The following is a 19,534-nucleotide window of genomic DNA, read 5'->3' as shown; positions in this document are numbered from 1 at the left end:
TGGTTAAACTGTCAGCAAGGAATTTGCATTTGCACTGTTAAATTTTTATATAACTTTAATGCAAAAAACAGCCGCTTGTTTAAGTAAAAATACATTGATTTTTTTTTTTTTGCACTAATAAAGTTGTGGAGTTGTAAAGTATTTTGTCTCGTGTCAATTATATCGTTATCGCAAATTTTCAAATGTATATCGTGATAAATACTTTTGGTCATATTGCCCTGCTCTAGCGTGAACCCTGGTTTATTTTAAAGTGCCTTATAAATAAAGGTGGTATGGTATTAACAGAGAAAATGTCAAACTGAAACCTGTATAACATCCCAAAACCTACTTCGATAATTGACTGTATAGGGAAGAAGACGAAGAAGACGAAGAAGTGAAGACTGAAAACATTTACATCCATAGAAATCAGGATTCAGACTTTAAGGGAAGGGAGGGAAATTTTAAGACCAATTTCCACAAAAGAAAATCTTGAAAATGAAAGCTAAAAACCTGTGAGAAGACATAAGACCTCTATAACAAGGCCTTGAATTCAATGGTTGTAAAAGACTTCAGGGCTTCTAACACTGTAGGAGACCAAGAAGGGATACAGTCAAATAAATGAGGCGGTGACAGCAGGAGAAAAGGGAGACAAAAAGAGGGAAAGGCTACGAGTGTGAAAGAACTGGTGAGCGGAAAAGTAAAGAAAGGGAGGACAGGAGGGAAGTGAATGGATCGAGAGAGCAGAGGTGTGCTCTGTATAGAAAAATGGACGTATCCAGCTGTCCCGTCCTACCCAAAAACCCTTCAAACAAACAACTACAATCAGGGCTGACCACTGTAGCATCCCCAGGCTGCTTTTATTCCCTCTCATTCATTCATTCATTCATCCATTTTTCCTCTCCTCCGGTGCTTTAAGCCTACCAATTATCATCAGTTGCCCCCAGACGGCCTCTGTCCTTGTTCCTGTTTCAGCTGGCTTTTCAAACAGCTCTGCATTAATAAGCCAGTTGTTACAAATAAAAAGGGAGGTGAGCGGTGATTATTCAAAGCCCTGCTAAGAGACAGAAAGAAAGAGAGAGAGCGAAAGCCCATGTTTTACACCTAGGGTGAGTAAATGCAATTTATATGAATTGGTATGAAGAGTGATAAAAAAAATAACAATAAAGGAGAAGAAGGCTGCGATAGACCTGGAAATGAAAAATCATTCCTGCTAAATACTGAAAAACATCCGGTGATCCTGACAGAAGAGTTAGAATCATCACAGAAGACATCATCTACAGTGCAGCTAAAGAAAATAAACTACTATGAACACCAGCTTGGGAAAAAATAAGAATGAATGATGAACATGTAGCTATATGAAGGTCACAGCAGATAGCTACAAGCAAACAGTTAATCCGAGCCGGACATCTGCAGCTCACAGCCTACATGATGAACATGGAGTTTTAAGCCACTTAAAAAAAAATAATAATAAAAATAAAATAAAAAAATCGCATTTTGTAGTTTTGAAACCATCAGCTAATACCAGCTGGCATAATAAGGTGCATTTATAGGCATCCATACAGATACCTAGAAGATAGTGCTAACATACATCTGCAACAGTGTTAAACTATTTATACAAAACAATCAAAAACAAGACCAAAAAGTTTTTCGAGCCATCCTAATGGATCTTTTTTATATGACTGTCCTGCAAATAACGTAACAACAAGCCCTTTTCTACCTGACCCACTGTTCATATTTTATTCAGTAATAAGTGCGCCATTTAAAATGATTTACGTCTCTGTATTATATCATTTTATTCTCTAATGAGCATATATTGGGTCAGTGGGCATCATATGCATTTTCAACTTCAAGAGCCCCAGCTGACCGTGTACCTTTCTTGCCTCTTCTGTTTACATTAAAGCCGGGTCCAGTCGAGTTTCCTGAGAACTGCAATAATCAGTCACACTTTGTTGATGAGAAGACTAAACAAGCAGGCCGTGAATAAGAACAAGGCTGAAAGCAGGCCAATGGGGGTGAAAGGGTGAAGGGAAGATATTTCTGTATACCTACAATAATGTCTTGGGAGCCAATTAGGCAAAGTTACTTGTAATTGTAGAGATTGTTGTTGGGACTGAAGAGGAAAATGTGCAAAAAGCCTAATTAAACAAGAAATGAAAAATAAAGAAAGTCACAAAATCACAACTAACAGTTGTGATTAACTAACAGTGTATATTAATCACCAAATTAATATACACTTTCCTGTGCTTTGCATCATCACAGGAAAGTGTATATTAATTTGGTGATTTCACCTCTAATTACGATACAGGAAATAAAAATTTAATGATCCAGCTTAAGAGCTAGCTCATATGTTCCCCAGAAAATAATTTATACTTAAAACACATGCCGTAAATACAAAAATGGTCAAAATGTGGCACTTGCAAATGACTTAACACCAAAACTCTGCACATAACCTGCTCCAGACCAGGTTATGTGTTTAGCCTAAGATGCCACAGTGATTTAACCAGGTAAAATAAAGAGCCACTTTTAAGACACAGAAAACTCAGCCTTCAGGATGGTAATTTTCTTCAACTTGTCTGTGTTTGTAAAAACCACTCACCTGCACACCTGAAGCTCTGAGCAGTGAGCCCCTTCTCCACAGCCAGACAGGTGAGAATACTGAGGAAACTGGTGGTGACCGACTGTCGCTTTGCTCTCTGTGCGTCCCTGTGCCTCCTGTCCCTGGATGGATTTGATCTCAATAGCACCCCTTGGAGACCAGGAGGTCCTACTCCTGGTTCTGTCCCTTCTTGTGCAGGCCTCTGTGTTCTAACTGCCTCCCGCAAGGTCTCCACCCACTCCTGGGCCTTGAGGTGACCATCAGCACGAAGTTTGAGTACCTCTGTTGGGAAAACAGCCTGGAAAAATTCCCCTTTCCCCGTCCATGGCTCTCCATTCTCTAACTCATGATCATGATGAACAGCAATGCAGGACGCCAGCGAGTACTGGAGAACAGGTTGGGACACAGACCCACGGCCTTCTGTAGGGAAGGCCTGGAGAACAGATCTGGTGAGGACAAAAGTGAAAGCCCGCCAGTTGTTCTGATCCGTCAGCTGGTACAGTAGACCGACTCTGAGAACGTCCTGGCACGACTGCGTGAACAAAGGCAGGGTGGTGGGTCTGCTCAGGACAACAGAATTAGGTGGAAGACAGAGCGATGCCTCTGCTGAAGTCGGGGTGTCGCTTTCGCCATCAGGCCTGGTGTCGAGCCCAGAAGGAGAAGGCGAAGACGAAGGTGACATGGGTGCAGGAAACTTCACGACATGATGATTTTCTACTCCGCTTTTATGCTGACGATTCTCCTGCCTCATGGGTCTGGCTGCCTGCACCTTCTCCCAAATCAGCCGTCTCCACTCCATGGCTTCCCATTGGCTGGCCGTCCTCAGCTGAAGACGTGTGCTGTTGAAGAAGACAGCCTGGATCGTGCGTTGGTCTGCGGGCTGGGTGATCTGGCCGGGCTGGCTGCAGGGTGCTGGAGAGATGACGCTCTGGCAGTGTGACAGTGAGTAGGCAGTGCCCAGCTGGCGGTTGGCACTGCTGTCCAGAGCGTACAGGCGGAGCTCGCAAGGCGTCAGCTCAACATGGCAGGGTGTCCAGCGGCCTCGCGGCCCCTCACGCTGCTCCATCTCACACTGCTTCACCACACTGCTACTGCTGCTTTTATCAGCTGGACAGGCACAGAAGAAGAGCAGGGGAAAAAGGTAGAAATGAAACAAATGAATAATATATATGTTCAGAACAAGCAGTTGTTTTAACAAGGGCCTTTCCGTTGGCAATTTACAACCATAACCATCCAAGTTTTAAATGGGGATCAAAAATGTATGTTTTTAACAATCCCCTCACCATCTGAGGCATGTGACTTTAAGAAGTAAACATCAACCTAGAGGTTCCTGGCTGTCAAGGAACTCTTGACAGCCAGATGTTAAGTATAGATACTTAACATCTGGCTGTTAAGAGTTCCTTTTGTGGGTGTTGGCAGCAGTATTGTTTGCATGGTTCAAGTTTAGCTTTTCATGCACATAAAAACTTAACATTTTTCATGCCCTACTTCAAGATTAGTAATTTAGTTTCTAATATTTTCTTTTATGTTCACGTTATGTTCCTTAGTTACTTTTTAACTACCCAATTCGACACTGGTTAAAACCAGTCAAGTGAAAATTATTTACATGGGAAACATCTCATGCAATAAGCTACTTAAACTACAATAAAGTTTTGCAAAAAAAATTCTGTAATGTGTGTTTCAATACCATTTGATAATCTTTTGATAATCCACTGACATTTGATCATGTTTAGGACTAATTAATAAAACAGAGCTCAACAATGCTATCTCTAACACAGCATGACAAGGTGATCACAGAAATAGTGTGTTGAGGCGTGCTGTTGAGAAAGTGAGTGGCGGGAACATATGGATCGACGCCAGAGGAGGCAATTGAGTCCACTGTAACTGCTATGAAGTCAGCTACATGCACACTTTAAAGACTAAAGGTTGGGAGAGATACTGAAAGTGGATTCTTTGTGGTTCTCCAAAAAGTTGATTCTGTTCATCTGGACGTAGCGTTTTGTGGGAGAAACATTTCATCACTCATCCAAGTGACTTCTTCAGTCTCAGCTGACTGCAGGTTTCAATCTTATAAACAGTACATTTGCAATGACTGAAACCAGCCCACTAAAGGAACAATGGACTGGGAGGTCAGTTCCTTAATCTTAATTATGCAAATTCTCATGACCATTGATCAACAACCACTGATCAAAACCCACTGATCAAAGACCACTGATCAATGGTCATGAGTACCATTCACAGAGAGTTGGGGAATGGCTGCAATCACAGCATTGTAAGATGGTGACAGATGTACCCCCTTAGGCCCCCTCCTCGATTCAGAGATGGTCTTTCCCTTTTTACGTAAATGGCCTCCTTGACTTCGCGCTCAAACCAGCGTTCCTCCCTGTCCAGGATGTTACATCCTCCACATTGAAAGAGTGTCCACTGGCCTGTAGGTGTAAATAGACTGCAGAGTCCTGGCCTGACGAGGTAGCTCTTCTGTGTTGTGCCATCCGCTTTGCCAGAGGTTGTTTGGTTTCCCCGATGTATAAATCCTGGCAATCCTCCTGCCACTTAACAGCGCACACAACATTACTCTGTTTGTGTCGGGGGACCCGATCCTTGGGGTGGACCAGTTTTTGGCGCAGCGTGTTTTGGGGTTTAAAAGCCACAGAGACCCGGTGTTTAGAAAAAATGTGTCTCAGCTGCTCCGATACTGCTGACACATATGGGATCACTACAGGTTTTCGCTTGGGCAGTGGTTGTCCTTCTCTCCTGGATCGGCTGGAGCTTTCTTTAGGTGCCTTTCCAACTTTGTCAAAAGTCCAGCTGGGATAACCACATTTACTCAGGGCCTTCTTGATGTGCCGTTCTTCTGCCTCCCTTGCCGCTGTGTCAGTGGGGATGGTGAAACGCTACGTCCAGATGAACAGAATCAACTTTTTGGAGATTTACTTTCCTGGATGATTGAGAATGCATCAAGACAATTCTTTGTGGTGTTTTCCTTTTATGGACAGCATCTATAGTGTGAACTCATACTGATAAAAGACCCGGGAGTCTTCAAAGCACTTAAAGAGACGTGAAAACTCCAAGCCTAATTCCAAGCCAATGACCTACCTCCTACCTTGACTTGCTTATGCAGCTTTTTCCTGCCACATTTGTTACAAGTCTAATTGACCACTGGACATATAATCAGGGCCGGTCAGTTTCCTGAAGGAGGTCGCTTATCATAGCCTGACTGCTCAGACCTGAGCTTTTGTATTTTGGTCAGAGATAGCTATCCACGGGTGCTCCTCTGGAAACGTTTCTTGTAACGAAGGCAGGAAGAAACAGTATTGTTAAAGAGGCCAGTGGGCAGTCTGCCCCACTTTCCTAATCTGAAGGCTGGAGCCCACATTTTCTCTCAGATAATCCACTGTCTGTTCCTCAGAAAGTTGGTTTCACACTTGTTTTCCTTTTCTCTTTTTTCTCTTTCAGTCTTGCCCTGTGATTATCGTTAACTTTCTCATTGATTAAGGAGGGTTCAGATTAAGGCAGATTTCAGGGACCACAACATCTGCTTGGAAAATGCACTTGACCACAATTGTAGGGACTTACAGCAGATATATGGAGCGCTGTAGTGACAATAATGTTCTTGTCCAGACTTTGCCCTTATATCCAATTTCATTTCTCTAACTGTTTATAACCCAGTGTTAAAACTAAACTAGACTTTAAGCAAAGTGCTGCAAACTGGCATCTACACTATAAAAACAAACTCCAATCCTTTCACATCATTAAAAGAAGCCAACATCAAGGTGAAAAAAAAAGCATATATATTTAGTTTTTTTAAACCTACACCCACTTGTCCTCCACTAAAAGAGGAACAGAAAGAACCACTTGCTATACCGAAACTGGTGACAAAGAGGTGAACTTTCAATGAGGCAGAAAAGATTGAGGACTGAAAAAACAATGATTTTATACTGCACCTGTGATTATTTGATATATTATTACAAAATCCATACTGGCTGTGCCTCAGGAACTGAAGCAGGTTATCCACTAATTAGAAGGTTCGTGGTTTAATCCCTGGGGGCTCCAGTCTGCGTGTCAAAGTGTGATTGGGCAAGATACTGAACTCCAAGTTGCTCCCAATGCGTTCATTGCAGTATAAATGTAGAAAAAGTGCTTGTGTGAATAAGTCATGTTGTATAAAGTATTTTGAGTGCTCAAGTGGAATACAAAAGTACTATATGAAAACCAGTCCATTTACCTTGGTTACATTTGCATAGAAAGTACTTCTTGTCCTTAGCCATTAAGATGTGGTTGGGACCTGCTTCACATCAAAATTAATTACACTCTTGCAACAATGGTTACTTACACACGTTAAAACTGACTATTTTCCAAGTGGAACATGCTGAAAACTCAATTTAAACATTGATGTACTCATGCTTTTTGACCTGACACACTTTAACTCGGTAAAGTGTGAAAGACAAGTTTTCTAAATAAATCTGACAAATTGATTTAATTGCTAACCCCCGCCACAAGCAGTCTAATTGGTGCATACTGCATTTTGGTTGAAAAAAAGCCAATTCTCTTAGAGCCCCTGTTAACTTAAGGGTGGCAAGTCCAGTGCCTCATCAATCTTATCAAAACAGCAGCTGACAGTGTCACTCTAGGTCTCTGACTTTGCATGTTAACAAACCTTTTTTGCTAAGGGAACAAATGAATATGCAAATGAAATCAGGTCTGGCTGATTGGCAGTCTTCACGCTTGGGAGGCTCGAGATGAGAATTAGGCATTGTGGTGAGGAAAGCTGCTCTGTTCAATTAGCCTTCATCTCTACCTGGTGGGTTTTGACATCACACACAATAATAGTCTAGCGTACACATTCAAGCCTTCAACCATAATTAACATTTCACTCTGTTGTTAAGTAACACTACTGCCTTTATGTTCATCGAGGTACAAACTCCTGCTTAAAACTACGTGCTGTTTCCAAGTTTCCGGCTATAAGTGAAGACCTATCCTACAAATGTACAAAGGTATACCCTTGACCTATTTTCTAGATCATAGAGCTTATCCTCATTGAGCCAGTACTAGCCTGGAGAGCACTTCAGCTATCGTTAGCCTCTTCCTTTAACCTGGATTTAACGCTTTTCTTGGACGTTCAAGTTCAAACTCCCTAGATTGAGAAAGGGCAGAATTTCACTCGTGTGTCAAAACTAATTGACATTTATAACAGGAACTGAAACACAGAAAGCATGAATGTACACAGTCAGCAGAAGGCCCAACTAAAAGTAAACACAAGTAGGAATCCAAAGGCTGTGGCTCAAATGGCCAATCTTGTAATCTGTAGGGATTGTCATAATTTCTCAGTACTCTAATAGTCCTTAAAGTAGAAAGGATTAAAAAAACAAAAACAAAAATGAGGTCTGCTGCAAACTCTGCAGGGTAAACCTAGCATGTCACAAGTCTGCCATGACTTTGTGCAGACATTTGAGTGTGAATCATTTGTTTGTGCCAATGAGTTACCACTAGAGATGCACCAATCCATAATAATAGATAACGGACAACAGTCCAGGGTTGACTCTAAAAGCTGGATCAGGTATCAGCAACAATCAGCCAGTCTATTTAACTCAGTTCTATGTTGATCTGTTTTTACAATGCCACACGTCAGAAGCACTGCACAGGCTGCTAGGGGGGGGAGAGTCAACATAGCATGGAGGAATCCGTTTCCAAAGAAACTAACACAACCAAAAGGGGCTCCTAAGACAATACAGTCTCTGTTGTTTCAGTGCTTGAGTCCTGTCAGCTCCACTGTTTGTGTGTGTATATAGAAGTGCACTCATAGTAAGCTGCCATAAACAGGGAAAGTTCAGTTTTATTTATTTAGCACCAAATCACAACAACAGTCACCTCACATATGTATCTTATATTCTAAGTTTAAGACCCTGTTAGAGAGAAAACCCCAACAATTAGAAGACCCCATATGAGCAAGCAATTGGCAACAGTGGGAAAGAAAAACTCCCTTTTAATAGGAAGAGGGGAGAAAGTCAGGACAAAGACATGCTGTGCAAGAGAGCCAGGGATGAATAATAACTAATGATTAAATGCAGAGCAACGTATTAACACAGAGTTAGTGAAAAGAGGTGAGTGAAGAAGAAACACTCCCAGCGGCCTAGGCGTGCTGCACCGTAAGCAACCTTAAGTACCCCTGACATGTTAGGTGTACAGGCCGGGGTAACTCAAGGTCTTACCCATTTCTAAAGCTCTTTTGCGTGGTTGTTTTTTTTTACTATTACTGCTGCATTTCCTGTTAAATATTGGTGACTTAGTATGAATGTGTTTATTATTTTAAAAAGCATACAGCATAAAAAATACACCTGTTGCCAATGTTTGTTTGTTTTTGTTTTTTTTAATCAATGCAGCTTTTCTAGTTAAACACAATAGAACTTAAATAGAAGCAAAGCCTATGTGGTTACATATGCATGTATATTGTGTACATAAAAAGGCGATAATCATATCCATTTAGCACCTAAACATCCCCAGCTGTCACTAATGGAAAAGCCAACAGGCTACTTTTCTTTTTTAATGTGAATGAAGACACATAGCAAGGCGAGCTAAATCACTGTGCCTTGTGCTTATTACAGTCCTTTTCCTCCTCCTCTCTTTTCAATACACATCGAGCCAAACTAAATAGCCTGATGTCTTTTCACACATATGCTAATACTAAATAATCCTGCCAGTATCAGGGCCTGGGTAATTGGGTTGCCTCTTCTCTTGCCTCATTTGAGTCCATTTGCTGACAGGATTACAGGCTATTATCCCTCAGGATCCCTTAGGATCTCCTTAGTCCTTTAGATAGCCAAAACACACAAACAAATGCTGTGTGTGTGTGTGTGTGTGTGTGTGTGTGTGTGTGTGTGTGTGTGTGTGTGTGTGTGTGTGTGTGTGTGTGTGTTGGGCTCTCTGCCTGAGTAAGGACTGTCATAGCACAGCTGTGTCATTTCAAGTTATCATCATCTTCTGTCATTATTGCTTTCTCTGAGGATGCTTCAGCCTAAGTACAGCACACGCCCCGATCCGCAGCACAAATAGTGCAGGACTTCTGTCCTCCCAAAGCCTCTCAAAGGCTGAGAAAGCTTTTCAGTGAATGGACGGTCGATAGGAGCAGAGGAGGAGGAGGTGTGCATATTTCTGGCAGGTTCAATGAGTTGGTCACCAGAGGCCATGACATCATCTTCAATGAGTCAAAGCAACTCTCCATGCCACAAACGCCCAATTAGGCAAATTCAATCTGATTAAAGGGTCAGTTAACTCAAATTAGAAAACACACACAGATGAGAAAAACGGTGTAACCACTGACTGAAGTGAATAATATTGATTACCTCGTAACAATTATGGGCAGACGTCTGGGTCAGAGAATCTGACAGCTCGAGTTTCATGGCGAGTGGCACGAGCACAGATAAATAACGAAAGCTGGGTTTTCAGGTACCTGCGACAGTTTCAACTCACAACTTTATCATTTCTGCTAACCTCTCTGACACGAGGTGGTTTAGAAGCTACTCCTCAGCAGGGCGAGGCATGCAAAGGGTCAACACTGTATTAGGCAAGAGTGTTTGTAACGTTTTCACTTGCAGCTACACATCTCCTCACTTACGTCAGCTTGACTCAATAGCATGAAGTTAATTTCTGGATGTAAGTGATGGTATGACTTTTCAGATGATCTCCTCAACACAGTAAAGGCGGATCTATTTATTTATGCTGCTGAAAATCAGTAAAATGTACATTTAGAAATCTGAACTATAGTCTTTCCAGAAAGAATGTCCTTGTTATTCTGCACAACTCGTAATGCTCTTCCAACCTGTGTCCATGTTTACTCTTGATGAATACAGTCTCAAGTCTCAAGTCTGTGTCAAAACGTATTCTTGATTCTAAAGACATGGTTAAGTTATATCCACCATAGGAAAAATGCTTTTGAAAATCTGTGACCTTGGTAACACATGAAGCGAAATAAATAACTTTGCGTATCAAATTTATTAGGTTTCATAAAAACAAGAAAACATGTATTTAGAAATCTGTCAAAAAAGTTGTTTAAAACTAAAAATTATTGAACCATCACAGTGGAATTTCTGTTTAGGAATGCTAGTAAATAACTGTAATTTGGCATCTTAATCCAAAAATAAAAATGTATTTTACTACTTTTTTCTAATTTTTTTTTAAACAGTACGTTTAAAAATTCATGGATGGATAACACTAATTATATTTTATATTATATTTTAGTTATTTTAGGTCAGCTGTGGCATAAATCTTACATTGGTTGGTGATGTAAAAACTACTGGTGATTTAATAGGAAAGCATATACCTGTTGGCTCCAACACTTCATGTACAAGTACGTCACACTGAACTGTAGAACTACAGTTTAAAGTTTGGGTTCACCTGGAACTTTTCCACTAATCCACCACATAGTTAAAGAAAGCACCAACCCCTGAACAATCATGATATCAGATCATGCATATCAACATGTACCAGATTATGAATAAACTTCATTTGCACGTGAAAGACACATTTAAAAAGTTTACTTGTTATAATATTAACAAGTAAACTTTGCAAATATTTTTGCAAATATTAACAAAAATATTTGCTACATATTTTTACATAAGGCAAAGGTTAAAATATCAATACTACAATCTAAATATCAGGAGAGCAAATCAATATGCTTTCAGATGTGTGGCTACATGTTGGTGACCTTTTCCTGGATTCTTTCCCCGGGCTCTCTGTCCTGGTCGTTGTGTTCTTGGGCAACACACTTTACCCTACTGGTGATGGCCAGAGAGGTCGATGGCGCGTTATGGCAGCCTCGCTTCTGTCAGTCTGCCCCAGGGCAGCTGTGGCTACAACTGTAGCTGCCTCCACCAGTGTGTGAATGTGAGAGTGAATGAATAGTGGCATTGTAAAGCGCTATATAAAATCCAATCCATTATTATTATTTTATGTAATATGTAGCAAATATTTTTTTAAATTGCTGTTCAAAATCCATTCTGTCAATTAACTTATGAGCAGTGACTCACCTTTTCAGCTCTGCCATGGAGCTGGACTAAGCTGTTCACATTAGCATATATATTATATTATCCACAGTGTGAACATGAACTCACCCTCCTGCTGGTGGTTGAGGATCATGTTCTTCAGGGTGTTGCAGTCCACTGTGGGCAGACCATTGTCGGTGCAGGCAGACGGACGGTAGTGGACATCTGACCTGGACCGGCTGTGTCCCTTCTTAAACGCAGAGTTAGATGAGGAGTTGGTGGTGTTGTTGGTACACTCGTTGGTATGGGCAGCCAAGTCATTGGTGGAACGCGCTCGGCTTCTCTTGCCGTGCCTCAAACCCACTCCTAGCCCCAAAACACTGACGTTATCGGCCCAAGCTAGGCCTAGAGGCCCCACCTCCGGCTGCTCTCCAGCTAGCAGGTTCCACACGCCACTGGAGCTCAGCTTGCCCAGCGCTGCATTAGATACCTCCTGCAGCTGCTTCGACTGTCTGGCAGGCTGAAGGTTCCCTGTTTGAGCCTGGCTTGTACCTTGGCCTTGTATCCTATCCATGCAGTGGATGAAATCCTCTGTGGCCTCCAAAGCTGGGCTGATATCACCCACCATGTCCAGCTGCTCAAGACCCTCCATGTCTGTACCAGGACAGGCTTTCCCTGAGCTGGAAATCTTACAACTAGACAGCTATCCAAAAAGGGTTTAAAATCCCTGTTAGCAGAATCTGCATGGCCAATAAACAAAAATCAGCTGTCAGTTGGACAAACGCAGGTGTTTTAGGTATGCTGACAAGCTAGTAACAAAACAAATCCCACGCAGTTCACAAACTTCAAAAACTGCTGCCTTAAGCTGCGATCTGCCCTCTGCATGAAGACAGTACCCTCATCCAGGCTACAGTCTTCTATTTTTTAATGATGCTCCACTAGCTCTGCTAGGTGAGTCAGTATATTCTCCGGGGAGCTACTGCGGTTTCATGCCAGGACTGGCAGGAGCTGGGACTTTCCAATCCAATCTGGGTGGCAAACTACCTTACGCAGCCAGATACACTCACATTTGGGCGCAAAAAGCAGCAAAGTCCTTCTCCTTTGTCTCAATTGCTGAGGGACTAGAGTCAAAATCATACATCAGCTGATTTACACTCTTCCGGCCAATCGGGTGACGGCTGGGGCATCAGCTGGATGGTGTTTGTGGCTTGACTGTAACAGAAGGGAAGAAAGAAAGAGGAACTTGTAAAAGAGGAAGTATGCAAAATAAGCACGAAGACTGGAAAGACAGCTGACAGTAAGAAAACTTGCTGCTCATTCCAGGTGCTTTTGTGAAATTTAAATAGAGTCTCTGTCAAGACTAAAATTATGAAAGAGGGTAATAAAGCATCTAGTTACAGTTTAAACATCAAACCACCTACCCACCTACAGGATCTTCATCACACTTAGGCCAAAAAAAAAACCCAACTTCAGATTCCGTCTCGGCAAACAGAAACAATCATCATTCCTCGTACTGGAATAATACTTGACTTCCTCCTCAGCAGATTATCTCTGGACTGAGCGGACAGAGAGGAAACAGACCTGGGTGGGGTTCCCATCCATCTGCTTGACTGCTTGTCTCTTCTGATTGTCTCCACTCCTCTGTCTCTCGCTCCCTCTCTCTCCATATATACACACTTCTTTCTTTCTCGTTTGTGCTCTCTCACTCTCATTGATTTTCCCCTCCTCCACAGCTCAGCCTCTTTTACTTTTGTCCACTTATGAATTATTTAATGGCCATTGCATCATTGAAACTCATTTTCATGGAGCAATTTGCCGGTGATAATTTGTTGAAAATAAAAAAAACCCAGAACATTATCATGGGAGGGAAAATGTCAGGGATTTTCTTAGCTTTGCATTTTTACGTAAGATTTATTATATGTAGCACATGTAAGCGAGACTATACAGTCGACTATCACAAAGTCCTAGAACATTTGCTGCTGGTAAACACTACATTGCACAGAAATGGCTGAGCCCTGGATTTTCTTGATTACTTTTAAAAATTATTATTAACTATCTAATCTGACTTAAAAGTTTTCTCACAAGAAAGAGAAAATGCTTTAAAAAACTACATTAATAAGTTGATGACATTTTGCCTTTAGGTGAGGTAATGTCAAAATCACCATTAATATTCCTTGCGATGCAGTGATAAACACACTGGGATCAAACATTCATATTTGTAATAAAACGTGTAGTCGCTCTAAACCAATTCTCCAACACATTTGAAATCATCATAATTTTAAGACTATGGGTGGCAAAGTGAACACAGTTAACCAACTTTCAGTGAACAATTTCACTGGAAGAAAAAGGTGGTCAAAAATCTAATCAGAGAAGCTCGAAATATGAGTCTCACTGATTTATTGGTGGGGCAATATTAGCTATTTGCTGATTTATCAGTGTTGGCATTTATAACTGCAAATAAGTAACAATTTAAAAAGAAATGGGAGAAACATCCTTCCTCCATCCTACAAGTGTTGGCTTTGCCTATTTTGTCCATCAGAGGGCTCTCTGCAACGTTTGAAACGCCACAAACACAACACCCAGTTGATTCAAGCAAACCCAAGCACAGTAAATAAAGAACTACCCATAGCAAATGCTATGACAATCTGTTTAGGTTGTGTTTTTGAAAGAAAAAAAGCTATAAAAAAAAAACAACAACAACAAAAAATGGATAGATAGAATTTAATGATCGAAGTTGGATTGCACCAAGAATTCACTGCTGTGTACATCTAGCGAGCACTGACCACCTTGTAATCCATTTAATTGGCAACACTATGTATCATCTCTTATGAACATATTTACCATGACATCATCTGCTTGCAGATATAGCTGTGAGCTAATACTGCATCGTCATCAAGGTTGATTACTCATCGAGCTTCCCACTGAACTCCTGTTGACTCACACATGCTGACATAGCCCTACAATCAGCTTAGTACAATGCCAAGAAAGCAAAAAGTAAAAACCAACCTTTCTTTAATGGTGGACGGACTTTGGTAGTGACACTGTTGGCGATGTATGATGAATTCTAATCAGCAGAGTAACATAATTCTTCAGTGACCCAACATCCCTTCAGGTTCGAGTTCAGTTGGGGGAACACCATCTGCTTTACGGGAGGATAAAAATCTAAAAACACACCTCCAGGCTCTGTAAGAGTTGTCTCACCGAGATACAAACTGATGGAGTGCTGCAGCACATGGCCTCACATCAACAATCACCTGACCTCAACCCAGCTGAGGCGGTTTGGGATATGTTACACTGCAGAGTGTGGAAAAAGCACTCTCTGTGGCACCTCCTTTAAGACAGCTGGATCGTTTCCAGATGAAAACATCATGAACCTGACGGAGAAACAGCCATGAGTGTGCAAAGCCGTTTGCACAGAAACAAAAATGAAAATCTGCCAGAGATGAGGTGCACATCAGGTTCCCCTGGGCTCACTTTTGTCACATCTTTAATGTTATACTGAGCTTTTATTTCGATTGAGGCTGCAGATTTAAACATTCACAACTGTAGAACCAACCTAGGGATCCAATTACACAAAAACATGAGTACTGAATGACTGCTTTATTGCTGAGTGTCAATCCTTCCTCTCAAGATTTCATATACGAGTTCTAAATTATTTTATATAGAACTCCCATATCCATATTTTAGACCAACGGACTTGAACACACCAGCATATTTAACTTTTTAATTTAAAAAAAACGCAAAGCATTTCATAGATGCTTGAATGCATCACATCTATAAGGATATTAGCTCCTCGTTTTAAGCAGCTTTCGACAATAATTATGCTGACATTTAACTGGGATAGCAGGTACAGATGAAAAACTATCAGCCTCAGCCCTGTGCACTTCAGTTCACAAACACACAGTCAGCATCACTCAGCTGGAAACACTGACAAAGGTGAAGCCACAGTTAGACATTCCGACACTTACATGAATTTGCTGCCCATGTCAGCTCCCCTAACGCGTCTAGTTCATCGTCTAAATTCTTTCGAAATAAATGTATGCAGAAAGTCGATGGAACACTCCTAAAGCTGACTGAAAAAGGCCCGTGCTCATCCCCAGCTAAAGTGATGTGAGCCGGGGCTAGTTAGCTCCCAGCTAACGCTAGCCTCTCTCCATCCTTGATCAATGTCATTTAAAAACGAGATAAAACGGCTCACTTTTTCAAATGTGCACCATCGCATGGCGCTAGTGCTTTACTGGTGTTTTCAGATGGAGGAACTGGTGCCCTGCACAAGCTATATCACATAATTCTTGACTCACCTTACTGTGTTTACCATTATGTCATCTGACAGTCCGTCAACGAAACACTCCTCTGGGTGCAACTCGGGTTAGCGGGATAAAGGTTCCGTGTAATATTTGACTATTGTACGCAGCATGCGCCACAAATACACACATACAGATACACAATGTAAACATTAGTGAAAATATAATATGAAAAAAAAATTATTGAAAGAATTTGAAGAATTTATTACATAGTGAAATCAGCAACAAATTTAAATCCAACCTCTTACTATTAAGTTATAAGTTATATGCAAAACCAGGTAAGTGTCTCTTTTGATCAACATTTATTTAACCCCTGAAAAACAAGCAAACCAATAAACAGAAACTTCTTCATAGTAAGTAGAATAAAAAAGCAAATACATATTTTAAAAACATTTCCCTGAAAAAATATACACATACACCAAAAACAACTTCAGCAACAACAACAATGATAAGTGCTATGAATTGCAAAAGGCTCTGAGCAGCAATTTCAAACCGAACAATATGAACAATATTTCCAAATGCTTTCCTTTTTACCTTTTCACACCTTGGCTTGCGTGATTGGGTAGAGGATCAATAGGGGGTCCATGTCCCTCTTGGGGGGACACTCCACCTTAGAGTGGAGCTTAGAACTGAAGAAACTTCTCGGACGAGAGGTGAAAAGTCTTCAAGCACCTTAAAGAAGTCCAGACACTTTTCTTTCCAAGCTCCTTAGACTATGACCTGGATGAATGAGAACCTTCACAGACATATTTTTCCTTTTTCCCATTATTTTGACATTTATTTAACCAGATAACACCATCGACAGAACAAAGAAAGAAGAAAAAGCACAGAAATATATTACAAAGATGTGCTAAAAAAAAGAAAGAAGAAGAAGCCACAAGGCAGTGTACTCCTGTTCGTCCCAAGCCCGGATAAATGAGTAGGGTTGTGTCAGGAAAAGCAAAAGGTATACAATCTTTGCTAAACAGAACATGCAGATAATAAACAGGGGGGAAAAAATGTGGGCCTACGTTAGTGCCATTGGCTAACGGGTTGCAAGTGGAATCTACGCTACTGTTGGCTGAGGGCAAAGGAAGAGGAAAGGAGAAGAAGAGCGCCCAGAGAGGTGGAGGTATGCTCTGGAGAGAAGAGGAATGAAAGTCAGTAGAAGCAAAACAAAACGTGTTTGAATGAGAGGGACACAGGTGTAACACTGCAAGGAGCAGTGACAGTGAACACAGATGAGTTTAAGTATCTGAGGTCAACCTTCCAAAATTTGGACAGTGCACAAGAGAGGTAAAAAAGAGAACGGAGGCAGGATGGAGTGGGTGGAGATGAGTGGCAGGGGTGAAAGATAGCATATGAAAGATAACATCAAATTGAAGGTTTACAAGATGGTAGTGAGACCTGCTGTGATGTATGATGATGGTGACAAGAAGACAGGAAGTGGAGCTGGAGGTAACAGAGCTGAAGATGTTAAGCTTTTCATTGGGAGTGACCAAGATGCACAAGATCAGAAAGGAGTTCATCAGAGGGACAGCTCTGATTAAGCAGTTTGGAGACAAAGTTTGAGAGGAAAGGCTGAGATGGTTTGGCCATGTGTAGAGGAGGGATGGTGGAAAAGAGGAAGACCTCAGAGAAGATGTAGCGAAGAAGGACATGCAAAGTGCTGGTGTGACAGAGGAGGATGATTGGAAGAAGGTCAGATGGAGGCAGATGATCCTGTATGGTGACCCCTAAAAGGAGCGTCCAGAAGAAGAAGACAATGCTGAAGATTAAAACCATAATAATCACGATCATCGTCATCATCCGGTCGTTAAGTCTGACGTCACTAGCCGTGCCTGGGCCTAAACTCCGCTGCAGGTCCATATATCAAACGATCACTATGGCATTACTGAGAGTTGAAAAACTGTCTAAACTCTTTGATCTTTAATAAAATGATCAGCGTTCTGCTCTACCAGGTGTAACAGTTGAGTTTAACATCCAGGCATCCATGAAAATGGAATTTATGACATTTAACGGCGTTAGAAGTTAGCAGGAAGTTAGCTTGCTAGCTTCTATCTAAATACAATATAGCATGTCCTGACTGCGGGGTTTTGGAAACAAATTAAAACATACAGCTCTGTTATCACTTCCAACATAAATGAAGACAGAAAACTAAACAGCAGTGACGTTTGTAGGGTTACTGAAGTTTGGCTAGCTGGTATATAATGATGTGCTACGTGACCGCTAGCGACACAGCTATGTTAGCATAATATAAACAAGCTAACTTTTTTTCCACTCGATAAAAGTTAACGTGAGTGTTGTCGGTGGTCAGGAACAAATGTAATCGCATGGCAGGATGCTGTAAAAGGACCAAACTTCAGCCAGGAGAACTGAGATAATCCATCCACAATATGAGGTTAGTCATTCATATACTGCTGCATGGGCTGGGCTGTAGTTACATGCTAAGGTTTTAAAAACTGAGCTTAAATAAATGATTAGCGGGAATAAAAGCCGAGGGAGGTTAACAGTGATCACTGACTGTTTTAGGAGCTTTTTGAGATTAAATAGAAGAAAATACAAAACATTAAACATGTTAACAACACAAAAGCCATATTAAACGCAGACTACCTGTTGTACAGTGTCCTTGGGTGCTTTGAAAGGCACTATTTTTAAATAAAATGTATTATTATTATTATTATTATTACTACTTTAGGCCCGGAAGTAGGATTCGTCACGTCATCGCTTAACGACCGGATTAAAACACTAGAATTACTTTGCATTTTCTAACATAAAAGTTTCATAACATTTCTTTAAAAAAAAAAAAACTCTTTTCCTCATTTCGTTGCTATTTGTAGGTTTTTGAGATTTCCCCAGCAGCCATTCTCCATCTTTCAGTGACGTGTTCTGCATTAAACCAATTCTGTTGCACACAGGGCACTTCCATTATTTTCATTATCATGAAATGGGATAAAAATCCATAATAGGTGTGATCAATACCACACTTAGTAGCAGAAGGTAGTGCATTTACTTAGTCTTACAAAGAAAAGTTCATGACATGCGTCTACACACACAAATCTGACCAAGATGGGGAGAGGACCAAAGAGAACAGGACAAAGAAGAGGTGGAGAATGGTTTCCAGCTAATGGGGTGCTTGAAGCTGACCCAGCACCCAAAGTGTCAGTCCAACAGAGAGAAGCACAGTAATTCTCCTCCAACCCATGTTTCACAGGGGCTGAATTGATGTATGGGGCCAACACAAGATGCTTTATTACAGACACATTGAATTAATATTGTCCCTTTCCAAAACCATTGACATGTAGTTTCATGTATATTGTTTGGGGGAATAACTGACACTCTGGCTATATGAATACTTTGACTAATGGTGTGTAAAACACAAAGATAGGTAAGAGGTTCAAATAAATGCTTATAGAGCGACAGACAGAATCATAACTGTACAAGGATTCAGGGACCTTTGGGTTATGCAGGTAAAAAATTTGTTAATTTTGCCTTTTCAGTGCTGGTTGATGATTTGTTTGTTAACCTAAATTAAATTACCTTGAATAAGTTTGGGCTCTTATTTTGAAATAAAGGCGAACAGTATGAAATATGTGGAGTTAATAAACCATGTTTAGTATCCGTATGACTGGTTTAATACTGGTTGTCATAAGGAAAGAACCCAGCATGCTCTGGGGCAATTGACTCAGCTGAGTGTG

At 41.0% G+C, this 19,534-nt stretch overlaps 1 protein-coding gene across 1 annotated transcript in view; it reads right to left on the bottom strand.

Annotated features, from left to right (window-relative positions):
- Positions 1-15,991, bottom strand: part of plekhm3 (pleckstrin homology domain containing, family M, member 3) — a 44,285-nt gene extending 28,294 nt beyond the window's left edge. The window contains exons 1-3 of the mRNA XM_026144670.2: positions 15,855-15,991; positions 11,683-12,765; positions 2,576-3,682 (exon numbers count right to left, since the gene is read on the bottom strand). Of these exons, the coding sequence (XP_026000455.2) occupies positions 2,576-3,682; positions 11,683-12,205 (1,630 nt within the window). The 5' untranslated portion in view covers positions 12,206-12,765; positions 15,855-15,991. The remainder of the gene's footprint in view (positions 1-2,575; positions 3,683-11,682; positions 12,766-15,854) is intronic.
- Between the last annotated feature and the right edge of the window lie 3,543 nt (positions 15,992-19,534).

The sequence above is a fragment of the Astatotilapia calliptera genome, chromosome 16, assembly GCF_964374335.1.
Source record: "Astatotilapia calliptera chromosome 16, fAstCal68.1, whole genome shotgun sequence".
Classification (NCBI taxonomy): domain Eukaryota; kingdom Metazoa; phylum Chordata; class Actinopteri; order Cichliformes; family Cichlidae; genus Astatotilapia; species Astatotilapia calliptera.
The sequence above is the reverse complement of the archived record's forward strand: the minus strand, read 5'-3'. Positions and strand labels throughout refer to the sequence as shown.